This window comes from Leucoraja erinacea, chromosome 9 (assembly GCF_028641065.1).
Source record: "Leucoraja erinacea ecotype New England chromosome 9, Leri_hhj_1, whole genome shotgun sequence".
Taxonomy (NCBI): domain Eukaryota; kingdom Metazoa; phylum Chordata; class Chondrichthyes; order Rajiformes; family Rajidae; genus Leucoraja; species Leucoraja erinaceus.
The window spans coordinates 58,026,315-58,043,013 of NC_073385.1; the positions used below are offsets into that span (position 1 = coordinate 58,026,315).

The following is a 16,699-nucleotide window of genomic DNA, read 5'->3' on the forward strand; positions in this document are numbered from 1 at the left end:
ATAATATTAAAGTTCTGATCTTGAGAATATCACATTTTTGAATTTTCAAGGCAGTCTGGGTGTTTATTACTATTTCCGTCAAAATGGTCAATTTTGTAATTAACTACAATTAGGTAATTAACTAATTATATGCTTTAATTTCAGGTCATCCTAGTAAGATGTTTTATATTGGTTTCAGAATGCTTCAATCTATAATAACTGAAAATTTCATTCAGTTCTCTTGATTTTTAAGAAAGTTATGGGCTTTTGATTGTCCTCGATCACAGCTTTTGTGTTAAGACAATGGGAAAGCAATAGGGAACAAGATGCTAATTTCCGAGTATGTAAATGGCCATAACTTTTTAAATACTGAAGATATGAAAGTGAATTAGCTGTCAAATTAAACTTTTTATGCTTTATCTGATGGGATAAATTGCACTTGATTTTTAAAATCTCAAAATTTTGTAACATTGCTACATATTGCAGCTATTAGGCACTTCTGTCCGTGTTTTAACTCTAACTCCTCCCATTCACTCTGCCTAAACAATCTAATTTACATCTTATCGCCGAGGTCAGCCTGGTTTTACCCAGTCAGAAACATTAAGAAGCCTTCAACTCTGTGCAGCTTTGCACTTATTATCCTAACTTCTTAGATCTGTTGAAAAGTCAACTCTACAGTTTTGAGCTATTATCCTTCCTTCCTAGTTCTGATGTAGAGTCTTGAATCTGAAACATTAATGCTGTTTCTTTTCCCACAGATGCAGCTTGACTTGCTGAATGTTTCCAGCATTTCTTGCCTTATTTTGTATCTCCAACATCTGCAGTTACTTTGATTTTCATGAAACCTCACCAGGAAATCCACCATGTAACAAACCTCCCACCTGGGTCTGCCCACACCAGTACCTTTAGCCCTACCTGTTGCTGATTGTCCATCCCCAGAGAAAGTGTCTAGCACAGAAAAACACGTGAGTGAGCAGCTGGTGCTTGCCAATAATGATGTGCGGCAAAAACTGAGGCAGAGACTACAATCATAATCACAGTTTAGATAAAGCCTTAAGGACACACATTCACATTCAAAATTCAGTAGGTTGGAAACAGAGCAGGTGCAAATAGTATTATTATGGACCTCAGAGCCATTGAAATAGTTTTAAAGAATACTTGTAGATGTTGTGTAAGTAAGGCAACCGATTTAGGATTAGCAAGATCTTCCAATTGCTAATTTCATAACCACCAGATAATTACTTTAAAGTTGTTCAGTGGATAAATATTAACCAGGAAACTGAAAATGTTTTACTACTTGAAATGAGATCTTTTTGCCCACCCGAGGGTCAGCACATTCTCAGGTTAATATCTCACCTAAAGAGGGCACCTCAGCAACGTCAGACAAAAATAGGATTAGCATTTCAAGTCAATGCTTTCTGGTCTATTGTGCATTCCATTTCACATTATTTCAGATTTCCAGCATCCAAAATATTCTGCTTTTGTATCACGAAACTACATTTCTTAAATTATTCACGGGAATTACAGTGTAACGCATTACAATTATTTTTTGAAAAATATTTAACATTTTGTTCAACACTCCACACTCAAAGAACCACATGCACTTTATGTCACTGATTGTTCTTGAAAATTGCTGTAGGAATCAAAGCTGGTAACAGCTGCTTTATTGGAATCAGTCTGTTCCGTAGTGCAAGAACATCGTGGAATGGAAACAAACAAGTTGTCTTCCACCCAGCAGGGGCACTGTAACCAAAATGTTAGTTGCTCCCATCAGTCTCTCAAATATAATTTCCATTGGATTTTAGTGTATTTTGAGTTTGATTCCTTTAATGAATTGTGTTGGAACTTTTTGGTTTGAAAAATGGTGGTTAAGGGAGCAGAAAGTTTTGTATTTATGTTCTGTAACCCATGTGAATTCAGTGTTCATGAAAGGTTAAAACAAATGACTGGTAGTTGTGAAGTGACTGGAGTCCACAATTTGTCTCCATATCCTCTGAAAGCCATCAAGACTAAAGACAGTTCTTCATTTCAGCTTTAAACGTTCTGATGGTAGAATTGTTGAAATTCCAGGCCTTGTAGACAAGGGCCAGGGCCAAAGCCAATGACCACGTCCTCACTGGAGACAGGAAGAAGGCAACAATCCCATAGGTTTTCTGCAGGAAGTAGCAGGAGTAGGCTTGCCATGCAAGAAACCCCACCAGACTGATGTGCATGAGACCGGAACGGACCCATCCGGTGTATTTTAGGTGGGACCGGAAGTAAGCCCCTCGGCAACGTAGAAGCAGGCACCAGCACAGGTAGCAAATCAGCGGAATGTTAAAAAATGTCAGCTGGTGAAAAAAAATTACACATTGCATTAAAAGAGAGAGGCCTGCTGAGATTACAGTGGTAGAAATGGACTGGTATTTTCTGGATGCATTCCCCATTTCTTGTCTCCTACTTCTACAACTTCTCAGGACCCACCTTTAGTTATTCCAGTTTAACATTAAGGCTGTTCTCTGCAACTGCACTTTTTTTTTAATCACAGATGGGAGGCTATCTGTTCCCATTAGTTTCTAGACATTTCTGGTGAAATGTGAGAAAGTTGGTGGCGAACTTGAGTGCACTGGTTTTTAACATGTACCTAGATATACAGACCAGACCAAGTCATTGGCTGGTCTCCTTCCTTCAAGAGCATCCATGAACAATCAGGATTCTCACAGTAATCCAACAGTTTCATGTTATTTTCTTTCATTCAATGGATGTGCAGACAAAGTTAATACCTCATTTTGACCTACTGATTTCTGTCTACTATTTCCTGATATTTTAAACCAAATCAAATTTCTCCAACAGTAACAGTGAATATTAGTGTCCTCTGGATTATGAGTCTTTTAAATATCCATTCCAAAATGGAAAGAGGCCCTTTGGCCCACTGAATTCACACTGACCATCGATCACCCATTCACCACAGTTCTGTTATCCCATTTTCTCATCCATTTCCTACGCTCCAAGGGCAATTTAAAGAGGCCAATCAACTGCACATCCTTGGGATATGGGAGGAAACCAGAGCACCCAGAGGAAATCCATGCAATCACAGGGAGAACATGCAAACTCCACACAGACAGCACCCGAGGTCAGGATCAACCCCGGGTCTCTGGCACTTTCAGGCAGCAGCTCTACCAGCTGCTCCACAGTACCGCCCATATTTCTTTTGGAACTAAGCAAACTGAAGAAAAATTTTGAGGTGATAAACTTCCAAGTGGGTGAAGGGGAAGGGTAATTTTCCTTTGGTAGAGGTGTTGTTAACTGCATTAGTTACTCGCTAAATGGATTTGAGAAAGAAATTACTCCCTGAAGTGTGGGTTTTAAACTCATCACTGCAGAGATGACAGTGACAGTTACAGGCGGCACAGTGGCGCAGTGATAGAGCAGCTGCCTCACAGCACCAGAGACTCGGGTTCAATCCTGACTATGGGAGATGACTGTGCAGAGTTTGTACATTCTCCGTATGATCACATGGCTTTCCTCCGGGTGCTCCAGTTTCCTCCCACTTTCTATCGACGTATGGTTTGTAGGTTAATTGTCTTCTGTAAATTTCCCTTAATGTGTAGGATAGAACTAGTGTACGGGTTGCTCGTTGGTCAGCACAGACTCAGTGGGCCAAAGGGCCTGTTTCCATGCTGTATCTCTAAAACTCATTACCTGGATGAACAGTTTAGATTAGTTTAGAGATATAGCATGGAAACAAGCTCTTCGACCCACTAAGTCTACGCTAACCAGAAATCACCCGGACATTAGTTCTACACACGAGGGACAATTTACACAAGCCAATTAACCTATAAACTTGTAGGTCTTTGGAATGTGGGAGGAAACTGTAGCAAAACCCACCCTATCACATGGAGAATGTATAAGCTCTGTACTGACTACACCCATTGTCATGATTAAACCCAGGTCTCTGGTGCTGCACCACTGTGCTGCCCAGATCTCTGGCACTGTAAGGCAGCAAGTCTACTGCTACACCACCATGAGGCCTGCAACCTCCAAAGTGACAAACCAAGAATTGGGAGTACTCTGCATATCTCCATCTGAGATCAGCATTAGTTCGTTTTACCCACTACATGTTTTCTTGCTACCAATCCTGAGCAACTGTAAACAATTTATTTATTTACTCTTATCAAAACCCTGCTCAGAATGTTGTTAGGCACAATATTAATCTCAGCATCTAATTACATTGATTAGTATTATCTACAATGTTCAAGAAATTGTCAGTTTACCTGAAGGATTCCACAGAAAAAAGTCAGGCTCCCCTCCAAGAAGTGACCATCAACAATGATACCAAAGACAAAGCAAGCTCCAAAATGGTCATCAATAATCTCACCAATAAACCAGGGCCCTGTAACATTGCAAAAGTGGTGCCGAAAATTTTACAACTATGTTAAAACATGGAAGAAAGGGAAAGGAATTAAACTATTTGTTTCCTTCTAAAGCACATTATCACCTTAGTAAACAATACATTTACAAGAAATATTACAGGCAAAGACTTAAGTTATTGAACTCCTTGATACTAAGTTCATGGTTGATCCAGGACTTCCATGAATCTAGCTTTTGCCTCCGTCACAATCTCTAGTTAAAGTTTCAGATTTAAATTTAACAGTTGACCCAGCATCATTTGTAAGTAAATGTAGTATACTTATGTGGCAGTGTTCGGTCGGGCTGTAATTTTCCAAACTTGGCCTAGATCCTAGATTCCCCGAACAAAATCTTCGCCCCTGCAAATTCTCACTTGCCTCCCATTTAAAATCTCTGGCGTTGGGACCATCCGGATATAGATATTAAAATGAACAAATGATGGACCACCAATGATGGCTCATGTACAACCAGTTACTTTCATTGTTCTCTTTAAATTAACATATTATACTGTTATATTGCTTCAATTTAATATATTAGAAATAAAATTTCATGACTAGCTTTTAATACATTTAAATTATTTGCAATCTACATTTTTTAAAGACCTGAAATGGATGTTCATAAACATTTTGAAATCTTTCTTTCAGGGATGATGAATGAATTTACAGAGACTTAATCTCCATTAGTTGAGTTTTAATCACAGTATTAAATATTTTACCAAACGGAAAATATCACTTTAAGTTTTTAATCCTATAATTTAAAATGCTTGTGTTCAAACTCTCTAATCACCTCAAGTTCTTCAGGTCTGAATTCCTCCAAAGATTGGTCAGATTTGCTTTGCCCTGCCCATGTTGCTCAATTAGAGTGGATTATTTAATTTAGAAATTTGTCCTTATGATAAAACTCCAGGATTACATCAAACTACAGTAGGGAACTCTGAATACATGCGAAGAAGAGCTGAGAATCAAATAAAACAATAGGAAGAACTAAAAAATGAGGTAGAACAAGAACAAATAATGCTAATCAAATGCAACATTAATAGAAGTCATTACGGCACTTAACTGTTTGTATAGAAAAGCTTGTTAAAATACTCACCCACTGCTACATAACACGTGAATAGTAAGACGGGATAATAGAGTATATTGGTCTTTGAGAACACATGAAATGAAAAATTCACCAGAGCAAAGAAACCAGGGGTATCTGAAAACAAAAGGAGATTGAAAATATTTTACAGCAAATTAAAGCAATTTTGTATATTTAGAAGAGAACCTCAAGGAAACGGCACAGAGATCATTCAACATTGGTGAAAGCCGTCTCATTAGTTGCACTTTTCAATAGCCTTGGACAATTTTCAGATATTTGTCCAAAACTGCTGAAAGTTTTTTTTGGTGTTTTTTTTAAATTGGCTGGCATCTTCCTTTTAGGTGATGTATTCAAAAATTCAGAACAGCTCACTGCAGTAAAATGTACACTCCTCTATCTCTCATGGGACTTGGATGATATTGGCAAGGCAAAAATTTATCATGCAAGCTGCTTCATGCACCGTTGCAGTGCTTGTGGTGTAGATTCTCCAGTAATATTGTCAGGAAGCGCAATCTGTGACTTTGACCCTACACTGATGGTGTATAACTTGGATGAGAATTTCAGATCTGCTGTTCCCATGCACCCGCTGTCCTCATTCTACGAAGTGGGCGGAAATGTAATTGTGAATGGCTACAATGTCTTTCGTAGATAATGTGGCAGTGGCAAGAGGATGAATGTGCAGGATAGTGGATGGCGTGGAATGATAATCATTTTTAAAGATGCTTTAAAATAGAAATAGAAGGCCATTGAGACACCTTGTTCTGTTATGCTATTAAATAGGGTCATGTCTGATCTTCTACTACAGCCCCTTGTCCCCGCACCTATTCTTGATTCACATAATTCTTTTTAAATTATTGAGTGGAAATATGCTCAGTGATCTGGTCTGCACAGCCCTCTTGAAATTTCAATAGTTCAGAGCATTTTGGTGAAAAAGTTTATTTTTCATCTCTTATCCAAAGTGACCGACCCCTTATTTTTCTAAAGTGACACCTAGCTAGATTTGCCCAGAAAGGAAATGCCCTTCCCCCTAACTCTCAGTCTGAAGAAGGGTCTCGACCCAAAGCGTCTCTTTGTAAGCTTGAACAATCTGTATTAGTGAAATGTTCAATGATGGAGAATTATGTGCAATCAGAGGAAAAGGAGCCATTTGATCTTAACCATCACCATTGCAGATGTGGTTATGTGGACGTCGAGCAATGATGAATGGTGATGAGGAGCCAGAAATCTGATTTTCTCTTTTCCTCTGGGTAAGCTTCAGAACTCAGGAATCAACCTAGTAATTGTCAGTGCAACCTCACAAAGGTCTCACCAAGTTGCTATATCATCGCAATAGGACTTCCATTATCACAAGAAATGGAGAGATGGGAATAAATTAACACCTTCTGTTTTCTTAACCTGCAGATTTATTTTTTGGCACTCATGGACAAGGATTTAGCTTTCACATTGATCCACAAAACCCCTCATCTAATCGCTAGGCCGGAATACAGATTTATGTCCTGGTGAAGAGCAGGTGATTTTAATTCTTTGCGTTGGTTAAAATACAGATAACCTAATTTTATAATGTCATTCATTATCTTAATGATCTATCTATCCAGCAGTGTAACCCACTCAAAACCTATTTGCCAAAGGGAGCGTCCGGGAGGTGTCTTCCAACAGTGCACTGTTTTTCTTGCCATCGTTTTCTCTCTCAAATCAGCTGAGATATAAAAACATAGAAAATAGGTGCAGGAGTAGGCCATTCGGCCCTTCGAGCCTGCACCGCCATTCAATATGATCATGGCTGATCATCCAACTCAGTATCCTGTACCTGCCTTCTCTCCATACCCCCTGATCCCTTTAGCCACAAGGGGCCACATCTAACTCCCTCTTAAATATAGCCAACGAACTGGCCTCAACTACCTTCTGTGGCAGAGAATTCCAGAGATTCACCACTCTCTGTGTGAAAAATGTTTTCCTCATCTCGGTCCTAAAAGATTTCCCCCTTATCCTTAAACTGTGACCCCTTGTTCTGGACTTCCCCAACATCGGAAACAATATTCCTGCATCTAGCCTGTCCAAACCCTTAAGAATTTTGTAAGTTTCTATAAGATTCCCCCCTCAATCTTCTAAATTCTAGCGAGTACAAACTGAGTCTATCCAGTCTTTCTTCATATGAAAGTCCTGACATCCCAGGAATCAGTCTGGTGAACCTTCTCTGTACTCCCTCTATGGCAAGAATGTCTTTCCTCAGATTAGGAGACCAAAACTGTATGCAATACTCCAGGTGTGGTCTCACCAAGACCCTGTACAACTGCAGTAGAACCTCCCTGCTCCTATACTCAATTCAATTCAATTCAATTCAACTTTAATATCATTGCACAAATACAAGTATGGGTACAACGAAATGCAGTTTAGCGTCAGACCGTAGTAATAGTGCAATATAGAAATAAAAATACAGAATAAACAAACAATGTGGACGGAGAGACAGGAGAAATCTATCGGCGGGACTCCCGAGTTCAGCAATGTGATAGTGTTGTTGTAGAAGCTGTTCCTCATCCTACTGGTACGAGACCTGAGGCTCCTGTACCACCTCCCTGATGGGAGGAGGGCAAACAGTCCATGGTTGGGGTGGGAGGGGTCTTTGATGATCTCTCCGGCCCGTCTCAGACACCGTTTTCGGTGAAGGGCATCCATGGCAGGGAGCGGGGCACTGATGATGTACTGAGCGGTTTTCACCACCCGTTGTAGTGCCTTCCTGTCCGCTACGGTGCAACTGCTGTACCATACCATGAAGCGGGTGGTCAGGATGCTTTCGATGGTACAGCGGTAAAAGTTGGTCAGGATCTGGGGGGACAGGTGAGCTTTCTTGAGCCTCCTCAGGAAGTAAAGGCGCTGCTGCGCCTTTTTGATCAGCTTGGATGTGATGAGGGACCAGGACAGATCCTCAAATCCTTTTGCTATGAATGTTAACATACCATTTGCCTTCTTCACTGCCTGCTGCACCTGCATGCCTACTTTTAATGACTGGTGTACCATGACACCCAGGTCTCGTTGCATCTCCCCATTTCCTAATCGGCCACCATTCAGATAATAGTCTGCTTTCCTGTTTTTGCCACCAAGTGGATAACCTCACATTTATCCACATTATACTGCATCTGCCATGCATTTGTCCATTCACCCAGCCTATCCAAGTCACCTTGCAGCCTCCTAGCATCCTCCTAACAGCTAACATTGCCCCCATTGCTTCGTGTCATCCACAAACTTGGAGATGTTACATTCAATTCCCTCGTCCAAATCATTAATATATATCGTAAATAGCTGGGGTCCCAGCACTGAGCCTTGCGGTACCCCACTAGTCACTGCCTGCCATTGTGAAAAGGATCTGTTTACTCCTACTCTTTGCTTCCTGTCTGCCAGCCAGTTCTCTATCCACATCAATACTGAACCCCCAATACCGTGTGCTTTAAGTTTGTATACTAATCTCTTATGTGGGACCTTGTCGAAAGCCTTCTGAAAGTCCAGATATAACACATCCACTGGTTCTCCCTTATCCACTCTACTAGTTACATCCTCGAAAAATTCTATACGATTCGTCAGACAGGATTTACCTTTCATAAATCCATGCTGACTTTGTCCAATGATTTCACCACTTTCCAAATGTGCTGCTATCGCATCTTTAATAACTGATTCTAGCAGTTTCCCCACTACCGATGTTAGACTAACTGGTCTGTAATTCCCCGTTTTCTCTCTCCTTCCCTTTTTAAAAAGTGGGGTTACATTAGCTACCCTCCAATCCTCAGGAACTACTCCAGAATCTAAAGAGTTTTGAAAGATTATTACTAATGCATCCACTATTTCTGGAGTTACTTCCTTAAATACTCTGGGATGCAGCCTATCTGGCCCTGGGGATTTATCGGCCTTTAATCAATTCAATTTACCTAACACCACTTCCCGGCTAACCTGGATTTCACTCAGTTCCTCCATCTCATTTGACCCCCGGTCCCCTGCTATTTCCGGCAGATTATTTATGTCTTCCTTAGTGAAGACAGAACCAAAGTAGTTATTATGTTATATTGAACATAACCTATATTTTCAACAGAATTTAAACAGAATCAAACTGTAAAACACACAAAGTTACCTTTAAACCGTGGCTTTGCCAAGTAGCGGAAGGCGATGATTACAAAGAGATTAATCAGAAGGACCAAAATAAAGATAACTTTCAGCTGCAAAATATAAGGTTGCATCATTAAGGTCTGTTATAAATCTACTGACTCCCAGAACTATCTATACTTCACTTCTTCCCGCCCTGCCTCCTGCAGACTATTTTCTAGTCCCAATTCCTCTGTCTATGCCGCATCTGCACCCAAGATGAGGTGTTCCATATTAAGGACATCTGAGTACCCCACAGCACTGTTCTAGCTCCCCCTTCCCACAGTTGCAACAGGGGCAGAGTCCCCCTGATCTTCATCTTTCACCTCATCAGCTGTCGCATTCAGCACATAATCCTCCGACATTTTCGCCACCTCCGAGATCCCACCAATAGTCACATCTTCCCATCTCCACCCCTTTCCGCAAAGACCATTCCTTCTGCAACTCCCTGGTTAATTCATCCCTTCCCACCCAAACCACCCCTTCCCAGGTACCTTCCCCTGCAAAAGCAGGAGATGCAACACCTGTCCTTATACCTCCATCCAGGGACTCCAACGGTCCTTTCAGGTGAGATAGAGGTTCACTTGCACCTCCTCCAACATCATCTACTGTTCCAGGTGTGGATTCCTACACATCGGCGAGACCAAACTCAGATTGGGTGATTGTTTCACTGAACACCTTCGCTCAGTACCCCTTGGCCTACACAATCTCCCGGTTGCCAAACACTAACTCCCTTTCCCATTCCCATACTGACCTTTCTGTCCTGCGCCTCCACTGCAAGGCCAAACGCAAATTGTTAGAATAGCATCTCATATTTCGCTCGGGCAGCTTGCAACCCAGTGGTATGAATATTGATTTCTCTAACTTCAAATAACCCTTGCATTCCCTCTCTCCCTCCCCATCCTAGTCATCATACTAGTTTCACTGTCGCCTGCTGAGTTTCACTGTTTGTATTACTTGTTATCACGTTCTCCACAGCCAACAATGGACCACCTTTCCTTGATCATCGTTGCTGGCTTTGATCTGTCTTTATACAGGGGCCTGTGTTTGAGCACAAGAAGCTCACTAATGCAAGGTATGTATGCTGTTAGTTTCATCTGTAAAAATGAGCAAGCTATGAGGGCTGATTCCATGGCTAAGAAGCTGCTAAGTAACAATGCTACAGATTTTTGGAAGGAAGTGAGAGCTCTTAGCAGTTGCAAAACATCTACCATGTACTGTAGATGGAATCTCCGGAACAGCTAATATCGCGGAGTTATGGCGACAACATTATAGCACTTTATTCAACTGTGTCCAAGATGACTTGTATAGGGTGGACAATATTGAGAGTAATGACTCGATGGTGAGTCGATTATGTCACATGAGGTGTATCATGCCATGAACAAGCTGTCCAACAACAAAGCAAGTGGCTTGGATCATATCTCTGCTGAACATCTTAAGTATGCGAGTATGAGGATAGCTCCTCCCCTAGCTATTTGTTTTACTGGCTTTATGATTCATGGCTTGTTACCAGACTCAATGTTGTCTGTCCTGTTAGTGCCGGTCATTAAGGACAAAGCTGGTAAAGTAGGCAGCCTAAATAATTACAGGCCCATAGCTTTAGGCAGCATATTGTCAAAATTCTTAGAAAGAGTTCTGCTGGATAGAATAAATGAGTTTGTTAACTCCACAGATAACCAGTTTGGCTTTAAAGCTAAACATGGCACTGACTTATGCATATATGCCCTAAAGGAGATTGTAAACAAATATAGAGGCAAAAACTCTTCAATCCTTATGTGCTTTATTGATGCTTCCAAAGCCTTTGACCGTGTTAATCACAGAAAGCTGTTTGTAAAATGAGTCAAAGAGGGGTGCCTGAATACATTGTTAGAATTCTGGCCTCCTGGTATGCCCACCAGACTATGCAAATAAAATGGGGCAATAGGGTCTCAGCCCCGTTTGGGGTTAGCAATGGTGTTAGACAAGGGGGAATTTTGTCCCCAGTCCTTTTTAATCTATATATTGATGATCTGTCTAAACAATTGAAAGCCTGTAACACTGGGTGCGTGATTGGTAATATTTTAGTGAACCATATTATGTATGCAGATGATCTTGTGGTCTTTAGTCCATCTAGCGCTGGTCTCCAGCAGTTCCTTACTATATGTTCCGTGTATGGTGTGGAACATGACATTAAATATAATGCTTGTAAGAGTGCTGTTATGGTCTGTAGAACCAAAGAGGATAAATGCCTAAAATACCCTGTTTTTAAATTGTCTGACAACAATCTTAGTGTCTGTAATAAGATAAAATATCTAGGGCTTATTATTACAGAACAAATGACAGATGATGAGGATATTTATAGGCAATAACGCATGCTGTATGTACAGGCAAATATCCTCTTGCGTAAATTTGGTGCGTGTGCAGATGTGGTGAAGATGTCGCTATTTGGAGCATACTGCACTCCCCTCTACACTGCGTACCTGTGGTCGAACTATTTAAAGACAAGTATGCAGAGACTAAAGGTGGCATATAACGATGCCATGAGAACACTGCTAAGGCAACCTAGATGGTGTAGTGCCAGTAATATGTTTGTGGCTGCAGGAGTCAGTACTTTAGAAGCTATCCTAAGACACCACATGTATAAATTCATTTGCAGGATAAATGACTCTAAAAATGTGCTTATTGTGGCCTTGACAAACATAAGGGTTAGCACTACACGCTACGAATCCCAGTTGTGGAGACACTGGTATCGTTGTCTCGTTGTAGGACATTGATCATCTTTTAATCTGGATTTTTAACTCAACTATTGTGGGTTTTTGTTAAATATAAATTATGATGTTTTTATGTGATATACCATGATTTTATATATATATTTATGATATTTGATATGCAATGCATTTTTAATGTAATGTTGCCCCTTGTCTGGACCTTGAGTCCGTAATAAAGTTTATTATTATTATTATTATTATTATTATACATATTTTTCATTAATTTGTTCTATGTACTTTTTCATATCTCTCGGGTCCCTTTCCCCATTTCTCAGTCTGAAGAAGGGTCTCGACATGAAACGTCACCTATTCTTTTTCTCCAGAGATGCTGCCTGACCCGCTGAGTTACTCCAGCTTTCTATGTCTATCATTAAGACGTATCCAGTTCACAACATATCAAGCTTCAATACTGTTAGCTTATCTCTAGTTTCTATAGGAACAATCCTGGGCCACTAGATCTCATCGGACATGGCCCTGGGTCCCACTTTGTGCATCGGTGCAGCTCTGCATATCCTTGGTGTTGGTACCATGCTTGCATAAGAAGGAGTGGGAAAGGGGGGCAATTAGACAGCTAGTAGCAAAACTACAACCAGTAACTTTTTACACCGTGAACTGTCAGTGGCCTGCTCCACCAAGTCCTACTACCTCGGAGGATCAGCAACATTTGAAATAGTTAAAACATTTAAATAATTTTAATATGCTGCAAGGAATGGTCAAGGCCAACTTATCAATCTGCCATATGCAAAGCCTTGTGTCCCTGGAGAAGGGACACAGGGTTTCTTCTGTTTGATGTGACACCATTGTGGTTTGTACTTGCCTGAAGTGCAAACTCCAATTAAATTTCATTTATTTTCATTCATGTCCTTAAGAAAACGTACAATGAATCACGGAACACACTAAAAATCCATTGGACTGAATGTGGAAAATAAAACTCTCAAAAACAGAGAAAAATGTAGAGAAAACCTCCCTCAAAAGTAAACAACATCGAATCAGAGAGCAGAGAGTGACAGTGAATAACACAGCGATGATCAGATTAAAGGCAGATCCAAGCACATAGTGAGGGCAAATCACAGAAAAGACAGCCAGAGAGAATGACAGTGATTCACAGTAAACTGCAGAGTGACAGTGAATTACTTTTTCTTCGTGAAATCTGACTAATCCGTTCTCTTTTTAGCAACATTTTCACCTCACTTAATTTAATATTCTCAATCAGTTGTACCCTATTGGTTCTCTTTTCTAGCTACATTTTCTTTGCTGAAGGGAATATATTTGTGAAGGACTTATTTATTATTGAATTATTTTATTGATTATTGAATACCTGCCATCCTATTCAATTTCTCTATCTTTCTCAGCCAACTCAATTCTAATTGGCTGGGTTTAAGACTCACATTCAAGAGGAAGAGGTACTGAAACATGTTACAGGCAGTTCATACATTCTAATTTCTACTATTTCCTCCACTTCTCTGGTACCATTCTGGTACACAAAACTGAAAACCAAACTCTGCACAATCCAACCAAAGTCCTTCTTGAACCTTTGCTGTCTTTCTAAAGCCAATGGTTGTACTTACTGTGATGTGATGAGGAGCCTGGATGATGAATGAAGCCATCACGCCGAAAGGGAGCAGTTTGATGTCTTCCATTGTAAACTTATGGCCTGCAATTGTGGTTCTTCCAGCTTTGTCCTGAGATCAAAAAAATGTGATTCACTGTGAGGAATAACAAGTGTGAGCAGTTTACTTATATTTAAGGTAAACTAGCTGTGGTCCAAGCCTTAATGTTGATAAAGGGATCCATGTCCTACTTAAGTGTATCCCAGATTGAGGAGCAGAAATTGGGTATTCCTTGGGTTTGAGAATAGGTGATTTCTCACGCCGCTGCTGCTACCTAATCAATCATCGCGATTTGCCAATATGCCTGTTACAGAGAGATGTGCCCAACCAGATCAGCAAACCTATGGAGATTCTAGATTGAGTGAGCATTTATAGGTGGAAATAGGGCAAGAAGCTGTTGAATTTTCATTAAGTCAATGTGAAAGGGCAAATGCACGAGAGATTTTGGACAATGCCAAATTACAATTAAAGACAGAGGGAATCAAGTTAACAAATCCTTTGCCCTTAGAAAGCTTACAATAACAACACCACCGTTTTTTTTAAACCAATGCTGTAACATTTCCTTTGACCATTTTATCTCTCTACTTTTTACCGAGAGCATTGATTCCCACTAACTTACTGCCCTCAAACACTGTCTGTTGTTGCCTTTCTTTACATGCAGTCTAAAATAATAAGTCTCAAAGACTTTAGAGTCAAGCAAAATGTGTTTGTTCATTTAATTGATGAGCCTTCACTTTCTCACATTGCAATGAAGGATTGAAGTTTGGGTTGATTTCCCTGCTGTGGCTGACACTGCTAACAGAACGGAGTATCAAATAAATTACTTTCTGCTCTCTGGCTAATGTGCATGGCTTCATTACGTTGCATTAAATGTTACCCAGTTCATCAGTGATAGGAGCCGAATTAGGCCATTCGGTCCATCAAGCACCCGCCATTCAATTATGGCTGATCTATCTTCCCCTCTTAACCCCTGAACCCCATTCTCCAGCCTTCTCCCCACCATCCCTGACACCCCTAACCAGGAGCACTTTCAACTTTTTTTTTTAAAAGGGTTAATTATCCAATTCCCCACATTAATTGTTATTACCCACTGCTGGGCATGCTGGAGCTCCCAGTTGCTAACCATTTTAACTTCCCCATCTGACCTTTTTGTCCTGGGCCTCCTTCATTGCCAGAATGAGGCCACACACAAACCAGAGGAACAGCATCTCTTATTCAGCTTGAGTGCCTACATCCCAGCAGTATGAATACAGAATCCTCTATTTACTATGTTATGAAATAATAATTAACCGTCTCCATAAGCATTGCCTGACCCAAGAGTTTATACAGTTTTTTGATCTATTTATTTTAGATGTCTATCTGCTGAATATTGCTTTGGTATTAAAGAAAACTAACCCGTGCATGGACTTCAATGTAGTGTACTCCTGCACCATAATCCATCGGCCGCCAAAGAAGCGTATGGAGTGGACCTTTGATTTGGACTGCACTGCCCAGTATGATACCATCAATTTTGACTTGTACCGAGGTAACTTTTGCCGTGGAGAAAGCTAGGACCCTGATGATGAAATGTAAGCCAAGTTACCAGCAATAATCAGTCCACAAAGCTGTATTAATTCCCACATGTTGTTATTTTTATTTCTGCCACCAGATCTCCAAATAATCCAAATATTAGATAGAACATTAATTTACGTTAATGCAAAAAGTACAATGGATAAGGTAGATGAGCTCAAAGCCCGGATTAGTGCATTGAACTAAAAAACATGAATAAGAAAAGAACATGACGAACAATTCAACTTTCCAGGGTGTAGATGTTTCAGATATAAACATGACAGAAAGGAATGTAAAAGAGTTTAGGGAGTTGAGTGATCAGTGAAATTGTTACAGCTGCACTGAGGACATCTTGGAGAGTTTATCCAACGAGGCCATATGGGTGGAACTCAGAATAAGAAAGGTGCAGTTACTATGACATGTATACTATAGGCATGTGGTATCAAGAAAACGATATAGAGGCAGATCGTGGAATGATAGAAAATGAGAGTGGGTGCTATTATAGTGGGTGCTATTAATTTCCCTAATACTGACTGAAACACCTTAGTGCCAGGGACTTAGATAGGGCAAAATTTATTCAGTGCATCCAGGAAGGTTACTTGATATAGTATAGTCCAGCTAGGAATGGGGCCATACTAGACCTCGTACTGGGAGCGAGCCTGGCATTTTCGGATTGAGTTTTGTTTAGAGATACAGTGCGGAAACATCGGCCCACCGAATCCGCACCGGCCAGCGATCCCTGCACATTAACGCTATCCTACACACACTAGCGACAATTTTTACACTTATAACAAGCCAATTAACCTACAAGGCTGTACGTCTTTGGAGTGTGGGAGCAAACCGAAGATCTCTGAGAAAACCCACGCGGTCACGGGGAGAACGTAACCAAACTCTGTACAGACAGCTCCCGTAGTCGGGATCAAACCCAGGACTCCGGCGCTGCAAGCACTGTAAGGCAGCAACTCTACCGCTGTACCACCGTGACCATAATTCCACAGGTTGTAAAATAGCTATGGAGAAGGGTAGACAGGTCCTTTGATGAAATTGGTACATTGTGGGCAGGTTAACTGCAACAATGTTCAGCAGGAACTGGAGGAGGTAGATTTAAGGACCTGTCCCACTGTACGAGCTAATTCAAGAGTTCTCCCGAGTTTCCCCCGATTCGAATTCGGAGAATTACGGTAATAGCCGCTCGTAGGTACTCGGGACTCTCGTGGA

The 16,699-nt window shown here is 40.8% G+C and overlaps 1 protein-coding gene across 1 annotated transcript in view; it reads right to left on the bottom strand.

The window, feature by feature from the left end:
• Positions 1-1,009: 1,009 nt before the first annotated feature.
• The window catches only part of tmem62 (transmembrane protein 62), a 59,380-nt gene continuing 43,690 nt past the window's right edge, over positions 1,010-16,699 (bottom strand). The window contains exons 9-14 of the mRNA XM_055640890.1: positions 15,329-15,488; positions 13,892-14,005; positions 9,566-9,650; positions 5,461-5,565; positions 4,233-4,351; positions 1,010-2,309 (exon numbers count right to left, since the gene is read on the bottom strand). Coding sequence (XP_055496865.1) covers positions 1,989-2,309; positions 4,233-4,351; positions 5,461-5,565; positions 9,566-9,650; positions 13,892-14,005; positions 15,329-15,488 — 904 coding nt within the window. The 3' untranslated portion in view covers positions 1,010-1,988. The remainder of the gene's footprint in view (positions 2,310-4,232; positions 4,352-5,460; positions 5,566-9,565; positions 9,651-13,891; positions 14,006-15,328; positions 15,489-16,699) is intronic.